Raw genomic sequence first — 27,606 nt, 5'->3', positions numbered from 1 at the left:
AAAATATACAAGTAAAAAAAAATAATAAATGAGAATAAAAGAATGCAAAAAAAGTAAAATAAAATAAGCTATATAAACAGAAGAAAAAAGAAAACGTGAGAAAACAAAAATAAAAGGGAAACTAAAAACAATGAAAATAATAAGAAAAATAGACACTCTTATCATTACTTCCTCATACCTTCCCTTTAATCATCCCTTTTGGCTCCCTTACTATCATCATCATCATCATCATACCTGTAACACTTCATCTAAATTACAGGTGGTGGTGGTGGTGATGACAATGACAGCAATTACCAGACCAATACACCACAATGCATAATGGTAGTGAATGAACAATGACGGTGTTGATGACGTGCAACGGACGTGGTGTTGATAATAAGGTGGTGGTGGTGGTGGTGGTGTGATGTTGGTGATGATATTATTTGTAGTAGTAGTAGTAGTAGTAGTAGTAGTAGTAGTAGTAGTAGCAGTAGTAGTAGGAGAAGTAGAAGTGGTAGTGGTGGTGGTGGTGGTGGAGGTGATGGTGGTGGTGCATGAATTATTACGCAAAGTGGTGGTGACGGTTAGAAGGAGGAGGAGGAGGAGGAGGAGGGGACAAAGCTGCCAAACGTACGAACACACACACACACACACACACACACACACACCATTAACTTGATACGGTATACTGACGATAGTGATGATGATGGTGGTGGTGGTTGGAGTTGTGGTAAGAGGAGGAGGAGGAGGAGGAGGAAAAAAAAAAAGAACAGAGAAAACGATGAAGTGGAAGGGGAGAAGTAGGAAGGATCAGGACAAAACAAAACAACAAAAATAAATATAGAGAAGAATAGGAGACGGAGGAATAAAGAAAGATGAAGAAAGAAAGTAAAGAAATGGACGAGGAGAAGGAAAAAGAAGAAAGAACAGAGATAATAATAAAGAGAAAGAGAAGGAAGAGAAGAAAGAGGAATGGAAACGAAGGAAAAGAATAACAACAGCAATGATAGAGAGGAAAAGGAGGGAAAAGAATAACAAGAGCAATAATAAAGAGAAAAAGGAGAGAAAGAGAAAAGAGGAAAACAAAAACAAATGAACAGAAGATGAAAGAGGAGGAGGAGGAGAAGAGAATAACAAAGAGAAACTGGACGAAGACCGGAAGAAGAACAGGATGATAATAAGGAGGAGGAGAAAGAGAAACTGGGAAAAGAAGAGGAGGAGGAGGAGGAGGAAGAGGAGGAAAGTGACGCAACCAAACCGGGGTCTAGAGGTAAGTAGGATCGCATTCCATCAACATCGGATCGGGTCGTATTCATAACACCGGATCCGGATTTGCGAGGGCCGCCGACTTTCCTTTGGTTCTATGCTTGCTTGCTTGCTTTGCCTATCTTTGTTATTGTGTTTCTAATCTTTATCATTGTTTGCTTGTGATAAAGAGAACATAAACAGAAACCAACATACACACACACACATAGCTCTCTTTCTTCTTATATTTTGTTTTGGTTGCTTTCCTGCTTGCTTTATGTATCTTTATTATCTTTATTATTGCTTGTTTGCTTCTAATATTATCACAAACAAACTAATACATGTACTTCCTTCCTTTATGTTTTCTTGTTTCCTCCTTCCTTCCTCCTTGTTTTGCTTTCTTTCTTTCTTATCTTCATTATCTTTCTTATTGCTTGTTTGCTTATAATGTCACAAACAGAAGCCAACACACACATACTTCCTTTTATTGTTTACTTGTTTCTTCCTTTCTTCTTGTTTTGTTTGCTTTCTTGCTTTACCTATCGTTATTATTGTATTTATTATCTTTATTACTGCTTGTTTACTTATATCACAAACAAACGTACTCACATACTTCCTTCCTTCTTATAACTTGTTTTGTTTTCTTTCTCTCTTCTTTCTTGTTTTGTATGCTTTCTTATTCTATCCATCTTTATCATTGTCCTTATTATCTTTACTAACGTTTTCTTTTTTACATTAATTACACAAACCGAAGCCTCTCCTTTCTTCCTTCCTTCCTTTAACTTGTTTTTTGCTTGTTTTCTTGCTTTATCTATCTTATTATTGTTATTATCACCACCATTATTAATATTTTAACTCTAATATATGTAAAAAAAAAATAAAAGCACACACACACACACACACACACACACATTTCCTATATAATTATCTGGTATTGTTTGCTTTCCTGCCTTGTGTTTATCAATTCTTAGGCTATTAGTCACTACCGGTATCATTATATTTTTTTTTCTTCTAATAAAAAAACTTTCATTTCTCCTTTTTTGTCCTTTCTTTCTTTCCTCTTTTTTTAGTTTTGTAATTTTCCTTCTGTTTCCTTTTTTTTTGTCTCATCTCATTATTATCATTAGTTTTTTTTTTTTTTTGCTTCTCATACAAACACACCCACTCACACACTTCTTTCTTTTTGTCCTTTATTTCTTTCCTCTTTTTAGTTTTGTTCCCCCCCCCCTCTCTCTCTCTCTCTCTCTCTCTCTCTCTCTCTCTCTCTCTCTCTCTCTCTCGGGAAATATCTTTAAGCATACCTATCTATAATTACTACCACGTCAACAGGAACCTTCTCTCTCCTTCTTCCTCTTAGCAACCCAATGTATCCTACTACGCACTCCTCATTGTCCTTCTTGAAGTCCTATTGTCTTCCCTCTTAAGTGGGTACAATGGTGAGTCATTATAGAATCATTATACGAAGAGGAAGTAAAAGGAATAAGTGGATAAACGGTGTGTAAGAGGAGGTAAAGAGAATCATTGTAGAGGAAGAGGAAGAAATGGAGGAGAGCTGGAAGGAATAAGTGGGAAGATAGACAATGTGAGAAGTAAAGAAGAAAAAGAGGAAGAGGAAGAAATGGAAGAAGCTAAAAGGAAGTAGTGGGAAGATCGACAATGTGAGATGTATAGAAGAAGAAGAGGAAGAAATGGAGGAAGCTAAAAGGAACTAGTGGGGAGATAGATAACGTGATAAGTATAGAAGAAGAAGAGGAAGAGGAAGAAGAAGAAATGGAGGAAAGCTAAAATGAACCAAGTGTGAGACAAAGTAGAGAATGACTGTAGAGGAAGAGGAAGAAATGGAGAAAAACTACAAAGAATAAGTGACAGGATAAACAATGACAGACGAAGTGTAGAATCATTAAAGGAAGAGGAAGTGATGGAAACAGCTAAAAGTAATATGTGAGACGGATTATGATGAAGATAGGGAAATGATAACGACTTTAAACAGCTTACAAGGAAATAACCAAAGGGAAAAAAAGGTTATGTATAAGTAGATAAGTAAACAGTGTGGTGATAAGAAAGGATATTTGAACTACCAAGATACAAGGAGATAGATAAACAGAGGAAAAATAGGGAATAAATAGGAATACATGAAGAATAAGAATAAATGAAAGATAAATAAAGAATAAATAAATAAAGTGTAGAGGAGTATGGTTAAGAAAAGGAAGAAAATAAGAACTACAAGGATATATAAAGTAAAGCGATGGTGAAAAACAGTGAAAATAGTAAATAATAGTGAAAAATAAAATAAAATAAAATTAGTGAAAAAAAAAGATTGAGTAAGCGAAGACAAAAAAAAGGAAGAAAAAGAGAACGGAAATAGCAAAGAAATAAAGATTGATAAGTTAAAAAAAGAAAATAAAGTGGAAAGAAAGCAAAACTAGAGGGAAATTAAATAAAGTAGGAGACAGTATGTAAAGAAAGAAGAAATAAAGAAAATGTTGAAGGATAGTGAGGAGAGTGTGAAGGTAAAAATAAAATACGTAGAAACGGAAAAGAAGGAAAAAATGGGAGAAAAAATATGATGAAAAAGAAAACGAAGAGGGTGGAGGAAAAAAAACGGAGAAAAGACAGAAGCAAAAATACATAAATAAATAAATAAATAAAAATAAATAAATAAATTGGAGAGAGGGAAAGAAAATATGATAAAAAAGGAAGAGGAGGAATTGGAGGAAAGCAGAGTAAACAAAAGGGAAAGATAATAGACAAAGAAAAATCGAATTGGGAAAAAATCGAGAGGGCAGGAAATTAAAAGGGGGAGTGGAAAAGAGGACAGAGGAGAGAGGAGGAGGAGGAGGAGGAGGAGGAGGAGGAAATAAGAGATTCCTCCACCCTCTCCTCCACCTGCACTTTACCTACACCTCATTACCTCTCTCTCTCTCTCTCTCTCTCTCTCTCTCTCTCTCGTCACACCTGTGCGAGTCATCTCAGTTACGACACACACACACACACACACACACACACACACACACCAACACGCACACACGCACACAAGAACACATGCATGACAGTTAAGTATGTATGTATGTGTGTATGTATGTATGTATGTGCCTACACCCAAATCTACCTGTGCAAACTTCAACCAGTAACGTAAAAAAAAAAGACAAACAAATAAGACATGGAATGCATGAAGAGAAATATAGAAAAGTAGAAAAGGAAAGAAATCGAAAGAGAATAAAAGAAAGAAAAGGAAGAGAGATGGCTTGAAATAATAGACCAAAACAATAGTAGCCTACAGCCACAATAATAGTCCTACCACTCACCCACTACTACTACGTTATCATAGGCTTAACAGAGGATGTAGCACGGAGGAGAAGGTAGAAAGAATAGTACTGGCACCCACTACTTTAATACAATGCCTTATAATCATTGAGGTAGTAGTAGCAAGTAGTAATAGAAGTGAAAGTAGCAATAATAGTATCACCACACGACTGCTACTATTTTGCAACACCGTCCCGTCACAAAAGGAATAGTAATTGACATAATGAAGGACGGGGTGAAGGTGAGAAAGAGGCGTGAGGAGGGAAGGGCAGAGGAAGAGGAAGAAGGAAGGTAGGGGAGAGGAAGAGGAAGGGAAAGAAGGGAAGGAGGGGAGAGGAAAAGGAAGGGGAAGAAGCAAGGGAGGGAAAGATGAAGGGGAGATAAAGGGTAGAGGAAGAGGAAGAGGAGAAAGGGGTTTATAATAACTCTTGCTGTAATTAACATGACGTGAAGAGGAAAGAGGAGATGAAGAGGAAGGGGAAGAGGAAGAGGAGGGAAAGAGGAGGGAAAGAAAGAGGTCTGTAACTCTGTATTGATGCTGTTGTGGTTAACATAACATATACACACACACACACACACACACACACACACACACACACGTATACAAGTGGGTAAATAGAACGTAAACAGGTGTGTGTGTGTGTGTGTGTGTGTGTCTGTGTGTGTGTGTGTGTGTGTGTGTGTTATTGATAAGCCCCGTTCACACTGTGCCGACTCTGGGCCACGACTACCCACGACTCTAGGGTACACGAGGTCTTGGGTGTTGATGTGAAAGGGTCGGGCATGTCTTGAAAGAGGTCTTGAGACTGTTGCCGAATGCTGCGCCGACGTCGAGACGGGAGTCGTGAGTCGTGAGGGTTAGCACGACATGCTGGCAACTAGTTGGCCGAATGTTCCAGACAGTCGGCAAAACACCAAGACCCAAATAAAACCTCCCCCCCTTCTTGGAGCGTGGGAACCAACTTGTCAAATGGAAAAGTCGCTGGGTTGTCGAGGCCAAGAGTCGGCACAGTGTGAACGGGGCTTATACAACTGTGACCGATTTCTCTCTCTCTCTCTCTCTCTCTCTCTCTCATTTTTCCTTTGTTCTTCCTTCTTGATTTAGCGTTTTATATTTTGTCCCTTTCTTTAATATATATATATATATATATATATATATATATATATATATATATATATATATATATATATATACACACACACACACACACACACACACAGATATATATGAGAGAGAGAGAGAGAGAGAGCATCCGTTAAAAGTAAACAACTTATAGCGGTTAATGGGCTTGTGTGTCAATGAAGAAGAAGAAGAAGAAGAAGAAAAAGAAGAAGAAGAAAAAGGAGGAGGAGGAGAAGAGATATACGTGGAAACAATTAGTACATGAAAAAAATGAGATAAAACGAAGATATGCAACAATAACAGAGATAATAATGGAGAAGAAGAAGGAGAAGAAGAAGAAGAAAACACATGAAAACAACAACAATAATAATAATAATAATAATAATAATAATAATAATAACAATAATAACAATACGAAGATGAAAAAAATGAAAAAAAGAGCTTGAAAATTAAAAATTATTGAAATGAAAATACTGATACTAAATAAAGAAGAAAAAGAAGCAGAAGTGATAAGATTACAAGGAGGAATTCTTGGAAGCGCAAAGTGATTCGGTTTAAGGAGAAATGAGTTCAGGAAGAGAGTGAGTGGGAGGAGGAGGAGGAGAAGAAGCAGGAGGAGGAGGAGGAGGCGGAGGAGGAGGAGGAGAAATAATAATACAAATGAGAAAGAGGAGAAAAGAGTAGCAAGGAGGAGGAGGAGGAGGCGGAGGAGGAGGAGAAATAATAATACAAATGAGAAAGAGGAGAAAAGAGTAGCAAGGAGGAGGAGGAGGAGGCGGAGGAGGAGGAGGAGGAGGAGGAGAAATAATAATACAAATGAGAAAGAGGAGAAGAGTAGCAAGGAGGAGGAGGAGGAGGAAGAGGTCAAGGCTGCATATGAAAAGGACAACAGAGAAAAGAGAGGAATGATAATGAAGAGGAGGAGGAGGAGAAAAAAAAGTAAAAATGTATGATTGTGAAGAAAAACGAAAAAAAAGAGGGGGAGGGAAAAAAAAGTGAAAATATATGACTGAACAAAAAATAATAAAAAGAGGAGGAGGAGGAGGAGAAATAAGGTAAAAATATGATTGTGACTAAAAACGAAAAAAAAAAAAAAAAAAAAATGCAGGAAAAAAAACATCCATAAATAAAAAAAAAGTGAAGAATAGCAACAACAAAGAAGAAAACAAACAAAACAATAACAAGTCTCAAAATAAAGATAACAATGAAGATAATGAAGAAGAAAACAAGACCAAGAAAAAGAAGAAAGAACAACAACAAAAACAAACACAGAGAAAATGAGACAAGAGGAAAAAGTGGAGTTGTAGGGAGGAGGAAGAGGAGGAGGAGGAGGAGGAGGAGGTATAATTATGAGACACTGAAAGCAGACGCCCAAAAGAGAGAGAGAGAGAGAGAGAGAGAGAGAGAGAGTATACGCACATCACTACCAAATATAGATAAGAACTTTCTAACCCAATGGCTGATCAAGGAGGAGGAGGAGGAGGAGGAGGAGGAGAAAGCCCTCATCTCATCCTCCATCCCCCTCCTCCTCCTCATGCCAAAATCTCTCTCTCTCTCTCTCTCTCTCTCTCTCTCTCTCTCTCTCTGACCTTTACGCTGTCTCGGGTCACATGTCATAAGAGAGAGAGAGAGAGAGAGAGAGAGAGAGTAGCAATTCCTTTCATTCTCCATTGCACACAGGTTTCGGTCATGTCCACACACACACACACACACACACACACACACACACACACACACACACACACACACACACTTTCTCTTTAAAAGCCACAAACACTCTTTCCCACGGACAAAAAATAAAAATGAAAATAAAATAAAAAACAAGAAAAAAATAAAGAAAGTTAGAGTTAGTAATTAAAAGGAAAAAATGGGGAAAAATATGAAGTTCCAAATAATAATAATAATAATAATAATAATAATAATAATAATAATAATAATAATAATAATAATAATGTTACTGATATTTCCGCATTTTTAAGAGTATATTATCTGAATCAAAACAAAACGACATACAAATAAACAAGTAAATAAAGATAAATAAAGATAGATAGATAGATCTTGATGGATAGAGAAAGAAAGAGAGAAAGAGTAATAACAAGATAATAGATAGATAGACAGATAGATATGAAATGAATAGAGATAGAATGACAAGAGAAGTGATAAAGAGGAAAGAGAAGAGAAAATTAAAGAAAAAAAAATATATGCGTAGAGAAAGTCAGATAATACAGACAGATAAAGATAAAGAGAATAATGATGGGGGGAGATAGAAGATAGAGAGAGAGAGAGAGAAGGAGGTAGAGGGAGAAGGCAGCTCACCACAAGAATCCGAACACTAACATAACAACACCATCAAATTCCTTCCTTGATAGTGAGTCTGGAGTCTCCTAAAGTGAACACCATCATCACCATCACCATCACCATCATCACCAGAAATAGTCGCTCTGTCACTATTACTACCACTACTACTACTACTACTACTACTACACAGACACACAAGTAGTTCCTCTGTGTAGGTAGTATCCGTCACCCACCCTTCTCTCTCTCTCTCTCTCTCTCTCTCTCTCTCTCTCTCTCTCTCTCTCTCTCTCTCTTCCCCTTTTCGTCCTCTTCTTCCTGTCTTCCTCGTTACCTATTATCTCATCTCCTCTTCATTTAATTTAGGGTTGTTCTCTCTCTCTCTCTCTCTCTCTCTCTCTCTCTCTCTCTCTCTCTCTCTCTCTCTCTCTCTCGTCCATAAAAGGAGAAAACTGTACCCTACATCTGTGTGTGCGTGTGTGTGTGTGTGTGTGACGGTTGAGAGCACAGTACACACGCACGGGGAGAGAGAGAGAGAGAGAGAGAGAGAGAGAGAGAGAGAGAAATAAAGATGGAATGACAAATAAAAGAAAACAAGAAACAAAGAAACAAAGAAAGAAAGCAGAGATAGACAATAAAGTAAATAAGAAAAATAATGTAAACAGAAGGACAAATAAATGAAAAAAAAGCCAAAAAAGAACGATAAAATAAAGCAGAGAGAGAGAGAGAGAGAGAGAGAGAGAGAGAGAGTTACATAATGGTTCCCTTCCTTAAATAACCACCTTGACAAACCATTTAATTGGGTCCCTCTGTTCCCTAATTTCCTCTTGTATAACCTAATTTTACCTCCAGTCTCCTCCTCCTCCTCTTCATCTCCACCGTCACCCTCCTCAAATTTCTCCTTTTCTTTCTCTTCTTTCCATCTTCCTCCTTTTCCTCCTCTTCTTCATCCTCAAATTTCTCCTTTTCTTTCTCTTCTTTCCATCTTCCTCCTTTTCCTCCTCTTCTTCATCCTCTTATTTCTCATTTTCTTCTTTTTTTTTCTTCCTCCTCCTCCTCTTCATCTTCATCGTCATCCTCCTCTTCTTCCTCCTCATATTTCTCTTTTTCTTCCCTTTCATACTTTTCTTCCTCCTCCTCCTCCTCTTCTTCTTCCTCTTCTTCATCTCCACCGTCATCCTCCTCAATTTTCTCCTTTTCTTCCTCTTCATACTCCTCTTCTTCGTCATCCTGACGAAGACAGGCAAAGCCTCCAAGAGGATTTGCACAAAATTTCAGCTTGGTCGGATAGATGGGAGATGCCCTTTAACGTAGACAAGTGCCAGGTCCTTCAAGTTGGAACGAGGAATAAGAAGTTTGATTACGAAATGCGCGGCGTTAAACTCAAAAGCGTTCAATGCGTCAAGGACTTGGGGGTCAAAATCGCGTCAAACCTCAAATTCTCACTGCAATGCATCGATGCAGCAAATAAAGCGAACAGAATGTTGGGCTTCATTAAAAGAAACTTTTTATTTAAGAATAAAGATGTAATACTCCCGCTCTACAACAGTTTAGTCAGACCCCACTTGGAATATGCGGTACAGTTTTGGTCTCCCCACCATGCAAAGGATATTGCTAAATTAGAAGGTGTTCAGCGTCGGGCAACGAAAATGATCCCTTCCTTGCGCAACAAATCCTACGAAGAAAGGCTTTCTACCCTTAACATGTTCTCTTGAGAAACGTCGCCTCCGAGGAAAACTGATCGAATGTTTTAAAATACTTAATGGTTTCACGAATGTAGACAGATCAACATTGTTTATGATCGATGACACTTTGCGCACGAGGAACAATGGCGTAAAACTCAGATGTAGACAAGTAAATTCAGACTGCACCAAATTTTTCTTCACCAACGTTGTAGTGCGAGAATGGAATAAGCTCCCATCATCAGTGGTCCAGTGTAACACGATTGACTCCTTCAAAAATAAGCTCGACCGTCACTTCCTTCAACTTAATATCAACTAGAGTAGAAATGCAACGTTTTGGAGTCTTCTGATTAATGTAAAATCACTTAGGTTTAAGGACAGACCACCAAGTCTGGACCATGGGGTCTGTGTGGTCTGATTTTCTATGTAAATCTATATGTAAATCTTCATATTTCTCCTTCTCTTCCCTTTCATACTTTTCTTCCTCCTCCTCCTCCTCCTCCTCTTCCTCTTCTTCATCTCCACCGTCATCCTTCTATATTTCTCCTTTTCTTCCTCTTCCTTGTCTTCCACTTCTTCATTTTCTTTATTCCCATCTTCGTCTATTTATCTTTTTTCATCTCTTATTGCTATTTTCTTTTTCTTTTTGTTTCTTCCTCTTTTTTCTTCTTATTTGCCTATTTCTTTTTTTTTTGTTATTTCTGTATGCTATATTTTTCTTCTTTTCCTTCTTCTTCCTCTTTCCTTCCTCTTGGTCATCTCTTCATCTTATTATTTTCTCTTTTTTTCATTTTCTTTTATTTCCTTTCTCTTCGTATTTCATTTTCCTTTGTCTTCCTTTCTCTCTCCCTCCTCTCTTCTTTCCTCCATCTCCCTTCCGTCTCGCTTTCCCTCTTCTTTCCTCCCCCTCTTTTTCTTCTCCTCCTCTTACTTTTTCCATTTTCTTTCACTAATTCTTGGTCCACTTTCTCTTCTTTTTGCCAAGCCGTCCACCCTCCGTTTTCTTTCTCCTCTCTCTCATTCCCTTTCTCTTTCTCTCCTCTCTCTTCCTCTCCTCCTCTATCTCCCTTTCTATCCTTCTCTCTTATCTCTGCTTCTTTTTCTCTTTACTTTCTACTATTCGTTATCTTTATCAATTCTTTCAACCACCTCCTTCTATACTCCTTCTTCTTCGTCGTCATCTTCTTCCTCCTCTTCTTCCATCTTTCACCCTCCCTCTCTATCCACTCCCTTCCAGCTCCTCCTCCTCCTCTTCCTCTGTATCCACTCCCTTCGTCATTATCCTCAATTATTTCCACCTCCTCTTACTCCTCTTTCTCTCCTTCGCCCTCCCTCTGTTCTTTTCTTTAACTATTTCCACCTCCTTCGCCTCCTCCTCTTTCTCTCCTTCCGTCCCCTTCAACCTCTTCTTCAACTATTTCCACCTCCTTCACCTCCTTCCCATTACGTCACACACACACACCTGTCTCACGTTAGCCCCACCTGTTGAAATTGTCACAGGTGTTAGGTAAGAGTTGGTCATCTTAATTGGGCTTGCAGGTGTGTGGATGTGTGTGAATTGCATGTTTTTTATCCTCCTCTTCTTCTTCCTCTTCTTTTTCTTCTTCCTCCTCTTCATCTTTTTCGTCTTCTTCGTATATTTTCATTTCTTCTTCACTCAACCTTTTCTCTCCTCTATTGTTTCTCTTTTATTATTTTATTTCTTTAGTTTTCTAATTCTTTTCTTCACATTTTCTTCTTTTTTTTCATTTGCTTTCTTCTTCTTCGTTATTCTCATCCTCGTTTTTTTTTTAGCTTTTCTTCACCTTATTTTTTTTTATTTCTTTCGTTTCTTTCTCTTTTCATATTTTTTCATTAATTAACTCCTTCATTCTCATCCTCGAATATTTTTTTCCTTCCCTTTATTCTCTTTTCTCCTCTATTTCCTCTCTTTTATTCCTTTCTTTTCCTATCATTTGCCTATTCATCTTCCATTTCTTTCCTTTTCTTTCTTTCTTTCTTTATGAGTCAGCGAAGTAAAAGCGTCACGTGCCATACTTCCTTTTTTTTTTCCTTCTTTTTGTCCTTTATTATTACTTTCTTTAGCATTTTTTTTCTATTATTTTTATACTTTAATGACGCTTCAACGAACTCTATCTTATCATCATTGTGTGTGTTTTGTGTGTGTGTGTGTGTGTGTGTGTGTGTGTGTGTGTGTGTGTGTGTGTGTGTGTGTGTGTGTGTGTTAACGATATTATACACATTTAGGCGAGAAAAGGAAGTTGGGATTTAAGTAGATTGGCAAGATGATCATAATAATTCTCTCTCTCTCTCTCTCTCTCTCTCTCTCTCTCTCTCTCTCTCTCTCTCTCTCTCTCTCTCCCTTCACTCATTTTTTTCTACTCCCTCCTCCACATCTTCCTCTATTCCTTCTTCGTTGTCATCCTCTTCCCCTTTCTCTTCTCCCATCTTTCACCCTCCTTCTCTATCCACTTCTTTCGTCCTTTTCCTTCCTATTCGTCACTTATATCCTTTTCTCCATTCCTTCCTCTCTCCTCTCTTTCTTTGTGCTGTTTATCTTTTCTCTCTTCCTCCTTTCCTTTCCTCTTTGCTTTTCCTTCCTTTTCTTCATCTCTCTCTCTCTTCCTCCTTTTCCATGTCTTCCTTTCTTGTTTTCTCTATTTCCTCCTCCTTTTCTTCTTTAATTATTGTTTTCTTTCTTTTCCTTCCTCATTTTCCTCCACATTCTCCCTTTCCCTTCATTACGCTTTGTCTCCTTCTTCTTCTTCTCTCTCTCTCTCTCTCTCTCTCTCTCTCTCTCTCTCTCTCTCTCTCTCTCTCTCTCTCACCCATACAGACACCTCTTCACCGCTATCTCCACCTACTTTCTCAACTGCTTCCTCCTACGCCCAACATTTTCACCTCCACCTCCACCACCATCACCACCACCATCACCGTATTCGACATCTCACTGTCACATTAATTTTCAAAGTCACTCCACCCAATCCATTTCTCTCTCTCTCTCTCTCTCTCTCTCTCTCTCTCTCTCTCTCTCTCTCTCTCTCTCTAAAGGGTAGGTTGTATAAATGTCACCTCCCTTCCTCTCTCTTCCCTTCCTTCCTTCCCTCCCTCCCTCCGCCCTTTCACACTCCTTCCCTTCTTCCTCCTCCTCCTACTCCTCTACTTCCTCCTCCTCCTCCTCCTCTTCCCCTTTCCTTATCAATGGTATGCGTTATCAGTTTTAAATCCATATCTTTTCCTCCTCTTCTTCCTCTTCCTCTTCTTCTTCTTCCTCCTCCTCCTCCTCCTCTTCCTACTCCTCCTCTTCTTCCTCTTCTTCTTCCTCTTCTTCCTCCTCCTCCTCCTCTTCCCGATGACACCAAGAGACAGGACACTCGTTCACCTTATGTAAGTGTGTGTGTGTGTGTGTGTGTGTGTGTGTGTTTCCGCTGCATGGTGACTGACAAACGACGGATATAATTCAAAGAGGAAGAGGAAGGAGAAGAATAAGAAAAAGAAGAAGTAGAAGAAGGGAAGGAAAAGATATCCATTTCAACCCCATCAACAGATACCTCTCTCTCTCTCTCTCTCTCTCTCTCTCTCTCTCTCTCTCTCTCTCTCTCTCTCTCTCTCTCTCTCTCTCTCTTTCACACACACACACACACGATCAGTCAAGCAAGGGGGACCGTTTACTACTTTCTATTAAGGTTGAGAGAGAGAGAGAGAAGAGAGAAGAAGAAAGAAGCTGTACTATAGAAAGTTAAAAGGGGAAAGAAAAACGGGTGTGACAATCCCATCGTTTGTGAAAACGTGACGATCTCTCTCTCTCTCTCTCTGGAACACAAAGAAATATAATTGATCTGAAGAAACTGCACCAATTAAGTTTTTTTTTGCATTACAACAGAAAAAAAAATGAGAACACACACACACACACACACCATATCCTCCTCCCCACCCACACCCTTACTTAAGACAGAAAAAAGACGGTATTAGAGATGATTATATAAAGCTTATGTGAGAGAGAGAGAGAGAGAGAGAGAGAGAGAGAAACAGGAATTCGTATGATGACTTTCCCTGATGCTGAATGTGACGTCAGATCGTGTTTACTCTTCTTCTTCTCCTTCTTCTACTTCTTCTTTTTTATCATCTTCTCTTCATCATCTCCTTCTTTCCTCGATATATTATCAGTCTCCTTTTCTCCTACCTCCTCTTCTTTATCTTCTTCTCTCTCTACTCCATCTTCTTCAGTGTCATCATCTCCTGTTTTTCTTTACTTATCCTTCTATTCTTCCATATCCTCTTTTTATCTTCCTCGTCTTGTTTTTCTTCAGTATTCTCATCAGCTTTTTCCTTTATACATATTATCTTTTTTTTTGTTTTTTCTCCTCTTCTTCCATCTCCATTTCCTTATCCTCCTCATTTTTCTTCTTGTTCTTCTTCTTGTTCTTCATCTTCAGTATCATCATCATCTCTTCTTTTCCTTTACATATTCTTCTTCTTTTCTTCTTTCAGCTCTATTTCCTTATCCTCCTCCTTTTTCTTCTTGATCTTCGTCTTCAGTACCGTCATCATCTCTTTTTTTCTTTACATATTCTCCTTCTCCTTTTCTTCTTTCAGCTCTATTTCCTTATCCTCCTCCTTTTTCTTCTTGTTCTTGTTCTTCATCTTCAGTATCATCATCATCTCTTTTTTTTCCTTTATATATTCTCCTCCTTTTCTTCTTTCAGCACTATTTCCTTATCCTCTTCCTCTTGTTCTTGCTTTTCTTCTTTATGTTCTTTCTACTCTTCATACGCATTCTCCTTCACTTCTTACATTCTTCATATCCATTCATCCTTCTCTTCCATCTTCCCACACTCTTTACCTACCTCCTCCTCATCATCATCATCTTCCCACACACACCTCCGTCTCCACCTTCCTTCATCCCCTTTCTCTCTTCCTCTAACCTTCCTCCTCCACCTTCTCCTCCTCCTCCTTCCTTCCTCTGACCTTCCTCCCACACCTGTCAAAACACACCTGGATTTTAATTAAGAGAAGATTAGGTAAGAGACGATCAATCAAAATAAAGAAAAAAAGAAATGACGATGGAGAAAATGTGAGAGAGAGAGAGAGAGAGAGAGAGAGAGTATAACAGGGTAACGGTACTGATCCAATTCGAAAAAAATGGAAGAAAAATAATAAGAAGAAAAGGAAGACAAAAAATAAGAAGAAAAAATAACAAGAAGTAAAAAAAGAAGACAAAAAACAAGAAGAAAAAAGGAAAAAGAAGAGGAAGAAAAAAGAAGTAGAAGATGAAAAACCAAAAGATGAAAATAAGAAGAAAAAGACCAGGAAGAAAATACAGGAGGAAAAAGAAAAAGGAAAAAGAGATCAAGAAATAGGTACAACAACAACAACAACAACACTAAAGCAGTTTACTCATGCTGAACCACCTTGACTCACTCTTCCCGGCAGGTGAGTCATGAGTTTTATTCCACGAACCTCTCCTCCTCCTCCTCCTCCTCACTTCCTTTGCCTCACTCACTCTCTCCCTCCCTTCCTTTGCTCCACTCTCAATCCTTTTCCTTTCTTCGCTTCATATTTTCTCTTTCTCCCTCTTTTTCTCACTCACTTCTTCTATATTTCTTCCTATTTTCCTTTTTCTTAATTTCCCTTCCTTTCCTTTCACACACTCTTTCCCTTTTTTCCCTTTCTTTGCTTCACTTTTTCTCTCTTTCTTCCTCAATTCCTCATTCTATTTATCTTGTTCTTTCTTTCTACTTTCCCTCTTCGTCATTTTCTCCTTCCTTCTTCTTCTTTTCCTTTCTTTCCCTAACTCTCTCCTCCTTTCCCTTTCTTTGCTTCCCTTTTTTTATCTTTCTCCCTCAATTCCTCATTCTATTTGTCTTGTTCTTTCTTTCCACTTTCCCTATTCTTTATTTTCTTCTTCCTTCTTCTTCTCCTCTTCCTTTCTTTCCCTCACTCTCTCCTCCTTTCCCTTTCTTTGCTTCCCTTTTTTTATCTTTCTCCCTCAATTCCTCTTTTTTTTTTGTCTTGTTCTTTCTTTCCACTTTCCCTATTCTTTATTTTCTTCTTCCTTCTTCTTCTCCTCCTCCTTTCTTTCCCTCATTCTCTCCTCCTTTCCCTTTCTTTGCTTCCCTTTCTTATCTTTCTCCCTCAATTCCTCATTCTATTTGTCTTGTTCTTTCTTTCCACTTTCCCTATTCTTTATTTTCTTCTTCCTTCTTCTTCTCCTCCTCCTTTCTTTCCCTCATTCTCTCCTCCTTTCCCTTTCTTTGCTTCACTTTTTTATCTTTTTCCCTCAATTCCTCATTCTATTTGTCTTGTTCTCTCTTTCCACTTTCCCTCTTCCTCATTTTCTCCTTCCTTCTTCTTCTCCTCCTTTCTCTCCCTCACTCTCTCTTCCCTTTCTTTGGTTCACTTCTTTATCTCCTTCCCTTCTTCTCTTCACTTGCCATTCTTTTTACTTTCCTCTTTTCTCCTATTCATCCTCTTATCACATTTTCTCTCTATTTCCTTCTTTTGCTCCACTTTTTTACCTCCTTTCCTCCCTTACTTACTTCATTTTCTCTTCCCTTTCTTATTTTCTTTCTTCCTATTCTTCTTCTTCTTCTTCTTCATTTCCTCCTTCGTCCTTTGCTTCACCTCTTCCTCTCTTTACATTCATTTTTACTTTCCTTGGCTCATCTCTCTCTCTCTCTCTCTCTCTCTCTCTCTCTCTCTCTCTCTCTCTCTCTCTCTCTCTCTCTCTCTCTCTCTCTCTCATTTTCCTTCCCATATTCGTTCAACACCCTTCCTCTGCGTCATTCTCCTTCCCTCCCATCTACGTCAATCTCTCTCATTCCCATATCGTTCATTTTCCTTCCTTCCTATTCGTCATATACATCCTTTTCTTCCTTCCTTCCTTTCTTCTCTGTTCCTTTGTTTTGTTTATTTTTTCTCTCTTTCTCTCCTTTCCCATGTTTATGATTTCCTTCCTTCCTTCTTTTTATGTAATTTTCATCAACTCTCTCTCTCTCTCTCTCTCTCTCTCTCTCTCTCTCTCTCTCTCTCTCTCTCTCTCTCTCTCTCTCTCTCTCTCTCTCTCTCTCTCTCTCTCTCTCTCTCTCTCATACATAATGCCCTACTCTCCTCCTTTCTCTCCTCCCTCCTCCCTTTCTCTCCTCCCTCCTCCCTTTCTTCCCTCCCTTCGTTCCCTCCTTCCCTCTCCTTACCTTCCCTCCTCCCTCCCTCCCTTCACATTCTTGCCTCCCTCCATTCCCTCCTTCACTCTCCTTACGTGTCCTCCTTCCCCTCCTCCTCCTCCCTTCCTCCCCACGTCCTTTCCCCGCCCTAGGACTTCCGCTCTTTCCTGACCACCGCTGGTTCCTATAGCCCAAGGTGTCACCCACATCAAGCCATACACACACACACACACACACACACAGAGTAAGTCCCACATGTATACCAAGGTCCGTCTTTTCCTTCCTTTTCTTTTTCTTCTCTTTTGTCTCTTTCTTCCACTTCTTATATATATATTTTTTTTACTACTAACTTTCTTCTTCCTTCCTTTTTTGTTGTAGTTTTTTTTCATTTTTCTTCTTCTTTTCACTTCTTCTTTCGTCATTTAATTTCCCTTTTTTCTTCTACTATTAACTTTCTTCTTCCTTATTACTGCTTTTTTTCGTCTTTTGTTATTTCATTTCCCTCTCTCCCTTGTTCTTGTTCTTGTTGTTCTACTGACTTTTTTTTCTTGTTATTACATTTCCCTCTCTTCTTGTTCTTCTTGTTCTTGCTCTTTTATTGACTTATTTTCGTTCTTGTTCTCTCGTCATTTGATTTCCCTTTCTTCTCACTCCTCCGTTTTTCTTTTTGTTTTGATCTTTTGTTGCTCCACTTCTGCTTCCTTCTTCGTCTGCTACTAACTTGTTTTTGCTCTACTCCTTTCGTCATCTAATTTCCCTTTCTTCTTCTTCCTCTTCCTTTTGATTTTTCTTCTTTTCGTCTTTTGTTTTTCCCTTTCCCTTTCTTTTTCTTCTACTTCTTCCTCTTCCTTCTCTAGTCATTATCAGGGAAGGACAGCAAAAACCACCACCACCACCACCACCATCATCACCACCCCCATCATCACCACCCCTATCATCACTACCACCATCATTAGCAACCAACCAGTACCAATGTCCTTCTTCTGTACGTAACCGTCCGTCCTTGCACACAAGAGAGAGAGAGAGAGAGACGAGGAACAACATTCGATCTTCTTTCTTGGACGTGAAAACAAGAAAAAAAGAAAGAAAAGAAAGACGAATCAGATGTCTGTAAGAAAGAGAAATGTCAACAACCTCTCTCTCTCTCTCTCTCTCTCTCTCTCTCTCTCTCTCTCTCTCTCTCTCTCTCTCTCTCATGACAGAAAAATTGATGTGAGAGAGAGAGAGAGAGAGAGAGAGAGAGAGAGAGAGAGAGAGAGAGAGAGACACAGGTAGTCTCTCGTCTCCTTCACCTTTACCACACTCACTCTTAATGCAACTTCCGGCCTCCCCCTCCCCCCCTCCCTATCACCCCCTCCCCCCCTCCTCCCCCGCCCCTGGCCATCTTTCACCTTGCCTTGCTTCCTGTGGCCAATCCTCTCTCTCTCTCTCTCTCTCTCTCTCTCTCTCTCTCTAGTGACCATACGGTAAGCACAAATTTTCCAGGAGCAGAAGAAAGAGGAGGAGGAGGAGGAGGATAAAAAGAATAGGAAAAAGGAGAAAAGAAGAGGAAGAGGAAAAGGAGAAGACAAAGAAAGAGGTAAAGGATGAACAGGAACAAGAAAGAAAAGAGAAAAGGAAAAGGAGTAGAAGACTAAGAACGAAAGGAGGAAGGAGGAAGATGATGAACAGGAACAGGAAGAAAAAAGAGGAAGAGGAAGAGGAGGAGGAGAACAGGACGAAGAACGAAAGAAATTTATACAAAAGCAAATCAACAAATAGAAAGATATATATGAAAGAAAAAATGAAAAAAACAACTAAATAACAGTAATATATATAATGAAATTAAGTGTTGGTGAATAAACGAACCAATCAACAAAAACAAACAAATAAACATGCACACAGGTAAACAAACAAGTAAACAAAACAACTAACACAGGTAAACAAGGATCAATCAACACAAACATCAATAAACAGGTAAAAAAAAACAACATACACAAGACACATACATACAGGTAAACAAACACACAGGTACACAATACAGAGGTAAACAAACGTACACTTACACAAACACACGTAAACAAACAGTAAACAAACACTTACAGGCTTCCGGTAGTCCGAGATGACGGCATTGTTGTTATTGTTGTTGTTGTGATTGTTGTTGTTGTTGTGGGACACCCCCTTGCCCTGGGCCTGTTTGGGCGACGCGTCCTTCTTGAAAAACTTCATGATTGTGGTGGTGGTGGTTGTTGTTGTTGCTGTTGTTGTTGTTGTTGATGATGATGATGATGATGATGTTTCTTTGTTTCCTTTTATTTTTCTGTTATATTCTTTTCTTACCTCTTCCTGTTTTTCTTCTTTTCCTTGTCTTTTCTATTCTTATTTCTTCTCCTGTTGCTATTCTTTTCTTTCCTTTTCTCTTTTCTGTTATATTCTTCTATCCTTCTTCCTTTATTTTCTTCTTCGTCTTTTTTTTTTCCTTTTCTTTGTCTGTTTGTACTCTTCTTTCTCTTTTTTCTTGTGGTGGTGGTGGTTTCAAGATGGTGGTGATGGTGGTACGGTGATTATGTTACACCAGCGTCACTCTTGTCAATATAAAAACCTCACTCACTCACTCACTATCTCTTTCTCTTCTTCCTTTTCACTCACTCACAGTTGGGGTTTCCTTCGTGTCCCCACCACCACCTCCACTTCTTCTCTCTACCACTCCCATCATTGTTTTCATTATTTTCTTTATATTAAGCTAGTGTTGGAATTCTCTCTTTCTTCCATAGTATTTGTGTACGCGATTTGTCTTTCTCTGTATATAAAGATTAAATGAATAGAGTATTTTTTTTCGTATATATATTACGTTAGAATCCAACTCCCCATCATTCTTCGTTTATAAGTCAAAAAGAAAAATAGGAAAATAAAGACCGATAAAATAATAATGTTTCTTTCTATTATTTTTTTTTCTACCCTTCCTTCTCTGTATCAAGTTAAAAGAATATGAAGTAATTTGGTGTTACTTTACAATTACGTTAGTGCTGGAATATTCTCTCTCTCTCTCTCTCTCTCTCTCTCTCTCTCTCTCTCTCTCTCTCTCTCTCTCTCTCTCTCTCTCTTCCATGTATTCGTTCGTAATCTTTCCTTCTCTGCATAATTTTGTAAGAATGCAGAATGGTGTGAAGTTTCATTGTTATTATTTTACTGCTATTGTGATTGTGTTGCTACTGTTGTTTTTTCTTCGTAATCTCTGTTTCTCAATATATAAGTTAAAAGAATGGTAAGTAGTTTCATTGTTATTATTTGTTATTATTATCATCATTGTAGTTTTGTTGTTGTTTATATCAAATACGTGACACTTTCAACAACACAAAGGTTTAAAAAGACATGGTGACGGATAATGGATATGGCTGACGTAACTTAGCCTAGCCTATTGTGTGGATTACCCCCCCCCTCTCTCTCTCTCTCTCTCTCTCTCTCTCTCTCTCTCACTGGTTGACCCGTTACGCAAAATTCCGTGACGATGTTGAGAGGAACTTACGCTCATGTGTGTGTGTGTGTGTGTGTGTGTGAAAACTAATAAGGGGTGAGGTGTGGGGTCACTTTCTCTCGTGTGTGTGTGTGTGTGTGTGTGTGTGTGTGTGTGACGAAGCGCTTTGGAGAGAATGTGGAGGAATAGGGAAACGAAGAAGGAAAAGAAAAAGAAAACAATAATTAAAGAAGAAAAAGGGGAGGAAATGTAGAGAGCAAGAAAGAAAGACGAGGAAGAGGAGGAAGAAGAAAGAAGATGAAGATTATAAAGAAAGACGAAAAAGAAGATAAGAGGAGGAAGAAGAGAACAAAAGCAAGAACAAGAGAAACAAGAACGAAAACAAGAAGAGGAAGAAAAATAAGAAAAATAGAGAAGAACAAGAACAAGAAAAACAAAAATAAGAACAAAAAGAGGAAGAAAAAGAACAAGACGAAGAAGAGGAGGAGGAAGAAGAGGGCGTAAGCGGACGTACCCGGAGAAAAATAGAGAAGAACAAGAACAAGAAAAACAAAAATAAGAACAAGAAGAGGAAGAAAAAGAACAAGACGAAGAAGAGGAGGAAGAAGTGGGGGAGGAGGAAGAAGAGGGCGTAAGCGGACGTACCCAAGAGTGTTAGTGAGTGAGCTAATCGAAGGGAAAGTTTGACGTTAGAGACATTGGTGGCCTTGTAACTCGTGTGCTCTTTGTATTACGTCATGTATACTTCCTCTCTCTCTCTCTCTCTCTCTCTCTCTCTCTCTCTCTCTCTCTCTCTCTTCTATTCTTCACCTCTTCCTCTCTTTGTCTTCTTATCTCCCTTCTTTTAATTTCCTTCTTTTCCACCTCCTTCTCCTTCCCATATAATTTCTCTTCTTTTGTCTTTTCTCCTCACATTTCTTTGGTTTCTCTCTTACGTTTTTTCCCTTTTCTCATCCCTTTCTTTCCCAATATACTGTTACTTTCTGTTCTATATTCTTGTTTCTCTTTGTTTTATTTTGTCTACTATTGCTGCGTCATGTACTTCTCTCTCTCTTATCGAACCCTACAAGTCCTTAAGTAACCCATAATAATTACACGAAAACTCCCATAAGAAATAAAAGATAAGAACGTGTTATCATATTCATTAAGTTCCACGAGGATTTTGACCTAAGCTCACCCGCCTGGCTGTCAATATATTCACCTTTCTTGCAGGTAAATGACCCTCCCCTTCCCCCCTTCCTCTTCCTCTCCTCGTTCACCTTGTCCCTCTACCCTCCTCCTCCTCCTCCTCCTCCTACGTTCCACCTCTTTCCGTCCTTCGTGTCTGGTCTGGTTCCTACCCTCCCTCTTCCTCCTCTGCCCCTCCTCCTCTTCCCTTCCTCCCTCTCTTCCTCTCACACCTACGTCCTCCTCTTCCTTTCCTCACTGTGTGGCTCCTTCCCTCCTCCTCTTCCCCTTACTCTTCTGTTCCTCCTTCTTCCCTCTTTTCCTCTTGTTCCCATGCCCCTCTTCGTCCCTTCCTTCCTCTTATTCAAATGCTCTCTCCTTCATTCCTGTCTCCTTTCCTCCCTATTTTCTTACTTTTGCTCCTATTCCTCAACTCTCCTTTCTCCCTCTGTTCTTTCTTTTACTCCTATATCCCTTCTCTTCCCTCCTTCACTACTCTTCCTCCCTTCCCTCGTGTCTGGTTCCCTCCTTTCCCTCTCTCCCTCAGTATGTCTATCCCTCCTCCTTTCTTCCTCCTCCTCCGCGCCGCCCACCACCTCCTCCTCTGCACTCCTTTCATGGCCAGCTCAAACGGCCTCCAGACAAGGTTTCTGCCGCCCCCTCACGCCGCCGCTGCTCCAGACTATGACAAAAGAATAGCAATGGAGGAGGAAGGAGAGTGTGAACATAAAAATGGCGACCAACACTTTTTTTCTCCCTTACCTACATCTAGTAATACATTTCTACAACACACTCTAATGCTTTCCAAATCAACACAATGCATGATTTTGCTTCTCTAGCGTGGTGAAGTCCCCCTAGTCCCAAATTCCAAGGTGGGTGGTGGAGCTGCCAACATAGATAGGCCTTGGGCTGGTCCCCTGATATATGAAGGTTACGCGTCAGAGGTGATGGCAATAGCTTGTTGTAAGACACCCTCAGCCCTCACAACTACTGCTTCCAAAGGCCACAAAAGAGATTGGTCCAGTTCTCATGAGGGTTTTTTTTTAGGTTCATGGTGCCACGAAGCCTTGTCAAACTATCCCTAGGCTCATGAAACTACACCCCCACTAAGAAACTACTAACGCAACCTCTATGAAAGTATGTTAAATGTCTGAATGTTTGAGAATATGGACTTAATTATGCTGGGAGGTTGAGGGAAGCTTGGGTTGATGTACTTTCCTTAGTTATGGTGATGCTTGTAATCTGAGGTACCTATTAACATTGTGTTTTTAATTAAATGTAAACTACGGCATAAGTTTCTTCAGTAGTGACAATGTAAGTATAGGAGCTTAGGAGGTCGGGTATAGGGTGCACGGTAGCCTAGTCAAGAAAAATTATAACTTACTCGATTTCTTAAACCCACGCAAGCTGATACCATATAAAAAAAGTGATGGTATAGTAAGGTGTCCTATTTCCTTCATAGGCCTAGCTGCCCACCAGAAGCCCACGTTAGCCAAATAAATAACAAATATGTAAATAAAAGTAGGGTAGAGACAATATCATCACCACGTAGGGCCTCTCCCCGATTTCTTTTTTTTTCTATTATTAGCCTAACCCACCACACCTTTCCTACTTCCAAGCACACCTGTTATTACCTGATGCTGACACTTCCCCTCTGACACCATTACCATATTTTCCTTTATTAGATCCGTATTGTCTTGAAAAGTTAATACTATAAAGATGATTTGTGGGGTACGAATGACTTTTCTTAACTCTATTTCTTGTATTTCTTGTTTGTCTTTGTTTGGCATGACTTTGGAGAATGAGAGTCGAAGGTGACGCTTGATATTTTTTTAACGTAATAGTCTCCCTCAACAATAATGTGTCTGACTTGTCATTTTAACCAGTTTATCAAGGCGATGTTATTTGGTTTTGTTGAGTATTATATATAACTTTTTACGTACGAGTTTGTAATTTGTCAACTTAGCCTCATGAAAATCCAACACTTCTAGCTGACTCCGTTTCAAATATAAGGAATTAAGAAGCCAAACTAGCCATGTATTAAGCAAAACCAACCACATAACTAAAAAAATACTAATACGACGCCGAAAAATGAAAATAAAAAGCCAAACCAATACCATAACTAAAGAAATTCTAATACAACGTCCCAAAATAGGAAGAAAAAACCTAAACTAACCATTTAACTTCATAAACACTAATACGACGTTATGAGAATCTGGCGTATGTCCCTTGACCTCAATATGGCATTCTTATTACGGGAATATCGATTATGATTGGTTGCTACCTGCCTGCCTGTCTCCCTTATCTCATTGTTATCTTCCGTCGCCATCACCACCAGATGCTAAACACACACACACACACACACACACACACTATCTCCTTTCTACAGTTATCTACTTATCTATATTTTCCCACCATCATTATTACCATTTTCACTACCATTTTATCCATTATTACCTTCTCCATTACCCCATTACTACGTCTACTAACCCATACACACCATAACCTACATCACCCATCACTATCATCGTCACTAGTTCACACGTTCCTGCCATCACCATAAGTTCCCATATCATCACTATTTTATTGATAACTACCTACTATCGCCATCCCATCACTATTTTACTGATAAGTTCATCCCATCACTATCACAAGTCACCATAACATCACCATTTCCCTGACAAGTTCCTACCATCACCATAACAACACTATTTCCCTGATAACTTCCTACTGTCACCATCCCAAGTCACCATAACATCACCACTTCCCTGATAATTTCCTTTTGTCACCATCACCAGCCACCATAACATCACCACTAATAACATCCTCCCATCACTCTCCCAAGCCATCACAACATCACCATTTCCCTGACAAGTTCCTACCATCACCATAACCACCATTTCCCTGATAACTTCCTACTGTCACCATCCCTAGTCACCATACCATCACCATTTCCCTGATAACTTCCTTCTGTCACCATAACATCACCATTCCAGCAATAACATCCTCCCATCACCATCCAAGCCACCATAACACTATCATTGCTCAAACCCTTACACTACCATCACCATCCCGTCACCATAACATCACCACCCGTCACCATAACACTATATCATTACCAACCCTTATTCTACCATCAACAGTCCATTGTCCCTTTAAATTCTACGCCAAACGCTTTATCTACCATCAAAACACAATATTTATAACAAAGAAATATGCTTGTCACTTCAGAGGTATTTCCAGTACGTGTATTAAACCATTTCCTTTTTTTAATCAAACCTCGATGACGGTAGAGGAGAGGAGAGTACAGAGAGGATTTTAAGATTATAACTGGATTGAAATTACTGAGTGGGTCTTTTTTGGCATTCATACGTTCATTTTCCTCATTTAATATCACTCTTTTATAACCGTACTGTCATGCCATCCTCTCCCTCTCTCTCTCTTGCATGTGGTTGTTCCCTCTGTTCACTCTTCCTTGCCTTCCTTCCTTCCTCACCTTTCCGAAACACTCATTAAAGTCTCGAAACACTGCAAATTCAACGCTATACAGACGCACTTCTTCCTTCTCTTTGTCCGGGAAGGTTCGTTATCGCTCCCTTTTCCTTTGTATCACTAGTGGATGCTCTATTATGCACTTCAGAAGCACTCACATTAAGATTATCAAAGGAGGAGACACACACCCACCCCTTGCAGGACTCCGCGTAACACTGGACTTGCTTGTTCCTCCTCGCCTCCTCCCGCCACGCTGCCAGTTCCCCCTTTCCTCCCACCCTCCTACCTCTCTTCCTTTCCTCCCACCCTCCTACCTCTCTCCCTTTCCTCCCTTCCCTTCCCCTACCTCCCTTTCCCTCTCTACCTTCCTCCCCGCCCCTCTCTCCCTCTCCTTCCCTTCCCACACCACCCTCTGTCCCTCTCTTCCTTCCCTAGTGTTCCCTCCCTCCACACTTCCCCATCCCTCTCATTCTTCCCTGTCCTCGCTCTCTCTCCTCTCCTTCCTCCCTCTCCCTTCTCCTCCTCCCTCTCCCTTCCTCTACTTCCCCATCCCTCCCACTCTTCATCGATGCCATTTGACAATTTTTCCCTTTTTCTTTTCTCTTGTTTAAGAGATTTTCAGCAACAACCACAGCACAATGCCTCGTCAGCAACATACCAAAGACTCTGCCATACTTTGTTATGCTTTACACACCGCCTTGAATGCAATGAGTAAGGAGAAATGAGTAAAAACGTGGATATTATGGTATGCGGCATCTGAATCTGCCCATGTAACCAGCCCACGATGACGATCTGCAGCTGGGCTCAGGCGGGGCACTGACATCCTACTCTTATAAAATTCAGTCCTCAGGCTTCAAGAGGGCTTAGATAGGTACTTCCCACGCCTATAAGTGACTGGTGACTCATCTTACATTCCGATGTATTCCCCATTGCCATATTTTAAACCATTTACCAGAACATACGCCAGTCACCAATGCTCACTTTCTATCAAATCCTTCAAATCCTCTCATAAAATTCAGTTCCTAGGGCTTACATAGGTTATTCCCACGCCTATGTGACTGGTGGGTCCTCTTACATACCCATACATTCCCCATAGCCACATACCAGTGTATTAGCAAGCCGCCAACGCACTCACTTTTCATTCAAGGAAGAGAGTGGAAATTCTAATGAGTCGGTTACTGGTTTTCAAGGACGTTTGGTGAGGTGTGTGTCCGTCTGGCTTATTAAACTTCACACTGAACCGGACATTTGCGGTTGACTTTTAAAGGTCAATGTAATCTATAGCTATCTTCTATTATCACGTTACCAGTTAATCTTTATTATGGATAATCTTATTCTGTCTTAATCTGGGTTATTACACTTGAAGACACAGTATCAGGGCTGTTCTTCAAAGGGAAATGTAGATGTTCTTTAAATATACGTTACTGGTTAAAACAGGCATTCACGCTTAATCTAAAATTTTAAAGGGCGACAGGAAACAATCTCGAGAAAATATTAATTGAGGGACCAGTAAAACCTAGCCTAACTTAATCTATCCTTATGTAATCTAATCTTAACCATCAAGCATCCATGACTAATCTAAGAGCGGAAATTGATATCCCAAAGGAGCTATAGGACTTCCAAGGGCACACGCGGACACGTGGATGGTTGGAGGCTAGCATCAGTAAGGAGGTCATGAGGACACATACAAGAGAGGACACATATACGACGCCACTGACAGAAGCAAGACTCTGGAAGGAGGAAGGTAGAGTATGGGAAATATATAAGACTGATAAGACGATGGGGAAATTTAATCTAATCTAACCTAATGCAGCCTAATCTTACCCAACCAACTGACTAATCTATGACTAATCTAAGAACGGAAAGTGATATCCTAAAAGCGCTGTTGGACTTCCAAGGACACAATCGGACACACGGACGGTTGGAAGCTGGCATAAGTACGGACAGCTAGGAGTACTTGGCGGGTCTAGGATACGATACAGGATTATAGAAGGAGGGAAGAGGATGGGAAACATATATGATAAAACGATGGGAAACTGAACCTAATCTAACCTAATGGAACCTAATATTACGTAACCATCAGACATTAACGACTAGCCTAAGAACGTACATTATAGTGAAATCCTAAAGACGATGTGAGGTATTCAAGGACACAAACGGACACACGGACGGTTGGAAGCTGGCATTAATAAGGACAGAAGTACTTGGCGGGGATGAGGACACAAATTAAACAAGATAGTCAGGACACCCACGCCACTGATATAGGACCAACGAACGCTACGGAATAAGGAGAAGAGGAAGATTAAGATAAGAATGATAGGAGGATGAGGGAGATAAGAATGATAGTGGTATCGAAATTATTATCATACTCGAGTAAACTTTGTCTTTCTCATAGCGATATCTCGAGCCTATAAGTGTGAGGCTAACTTACACACACACACACACACACACACACGTTGCCAAGTGATAATCCGTCTGTCAGTTAATCAGTCAGTCAGTCAACAAACTTATCTTATTTTCTTTTTTATTTACGATGAAATTAATGCGCCTGGTCTATTATTTTTTTATTATCTTGTTACAAATGCCTTTTTATAGTTATTTTTAGTCGTTGATCTGTCGCTTAATTCTTTCCGGAAAATAGATAAGTAGTAATAATAATAATAATAATAATAATAATAATAATAATAATAATAAAGTACGAGT

The 27,606-nt window shown here is 39.5% G+C and overlaps 1 protein-coding gene across 3 annotated transcripts in view; it reads right to left on the bottom strand.

The window, feature by feature from the left end:
- The window catches only part of LOC127005012 (unconventional myosin-Ie-like), a 58,062-nt gene extending 32,941 nt beyond the window's left edge, over positions 1–25,121 (bottom strand). Inside the window, exons 1-2 of one of the 3 annotated variants that reach the window (XM_050873442.1) lie at positions 25,062–25,121; positions 18,873–19,569 (exon numbers count right to left, since the gene is read on the bottom strand). In XM_050873442.1, coding sequence (XP_050729399.1) covers positions 18,873–18,998 — 126 coding nt within the window. In that variant the 5' untranslated portion in view covers positions 18,999–19,569; positions 25,062–25,121. Of the gene's footprint in view, positions 1–18,872; positions 19,570–24,907; positions 24,927–25,061 lie in introns of those variants that run through there. The other 2 variants (XM_050873444.1, XM_050873443.1) reach the window with 2 other exon arrangements.
- Positions 25,122–27,606: the final 2,485 nt, after the last annotated feature.

Source organism: Eriocheir sinensis, chromosome 29 (assembly GCF_024679095.1).
Source record: "Eriocheir sinensis breed Jianghai 21 chromosome 29, ASM2467909v1, whole genome shotgun sequence".
In the NCBI taxonomy this organism is placed as follows: domain Eukaryota; kingdom Metazoa; phylum Arthropoda; class Malacostraca; order Decapoda; family Varunidae; genus Eriocheir; species Eriocheir sinensis.
The sequence above is the reverse complement of the archived record's forward strand: the minus strand, read 5'-3'. Positions and strand labels throughout refer to the sequence as shown.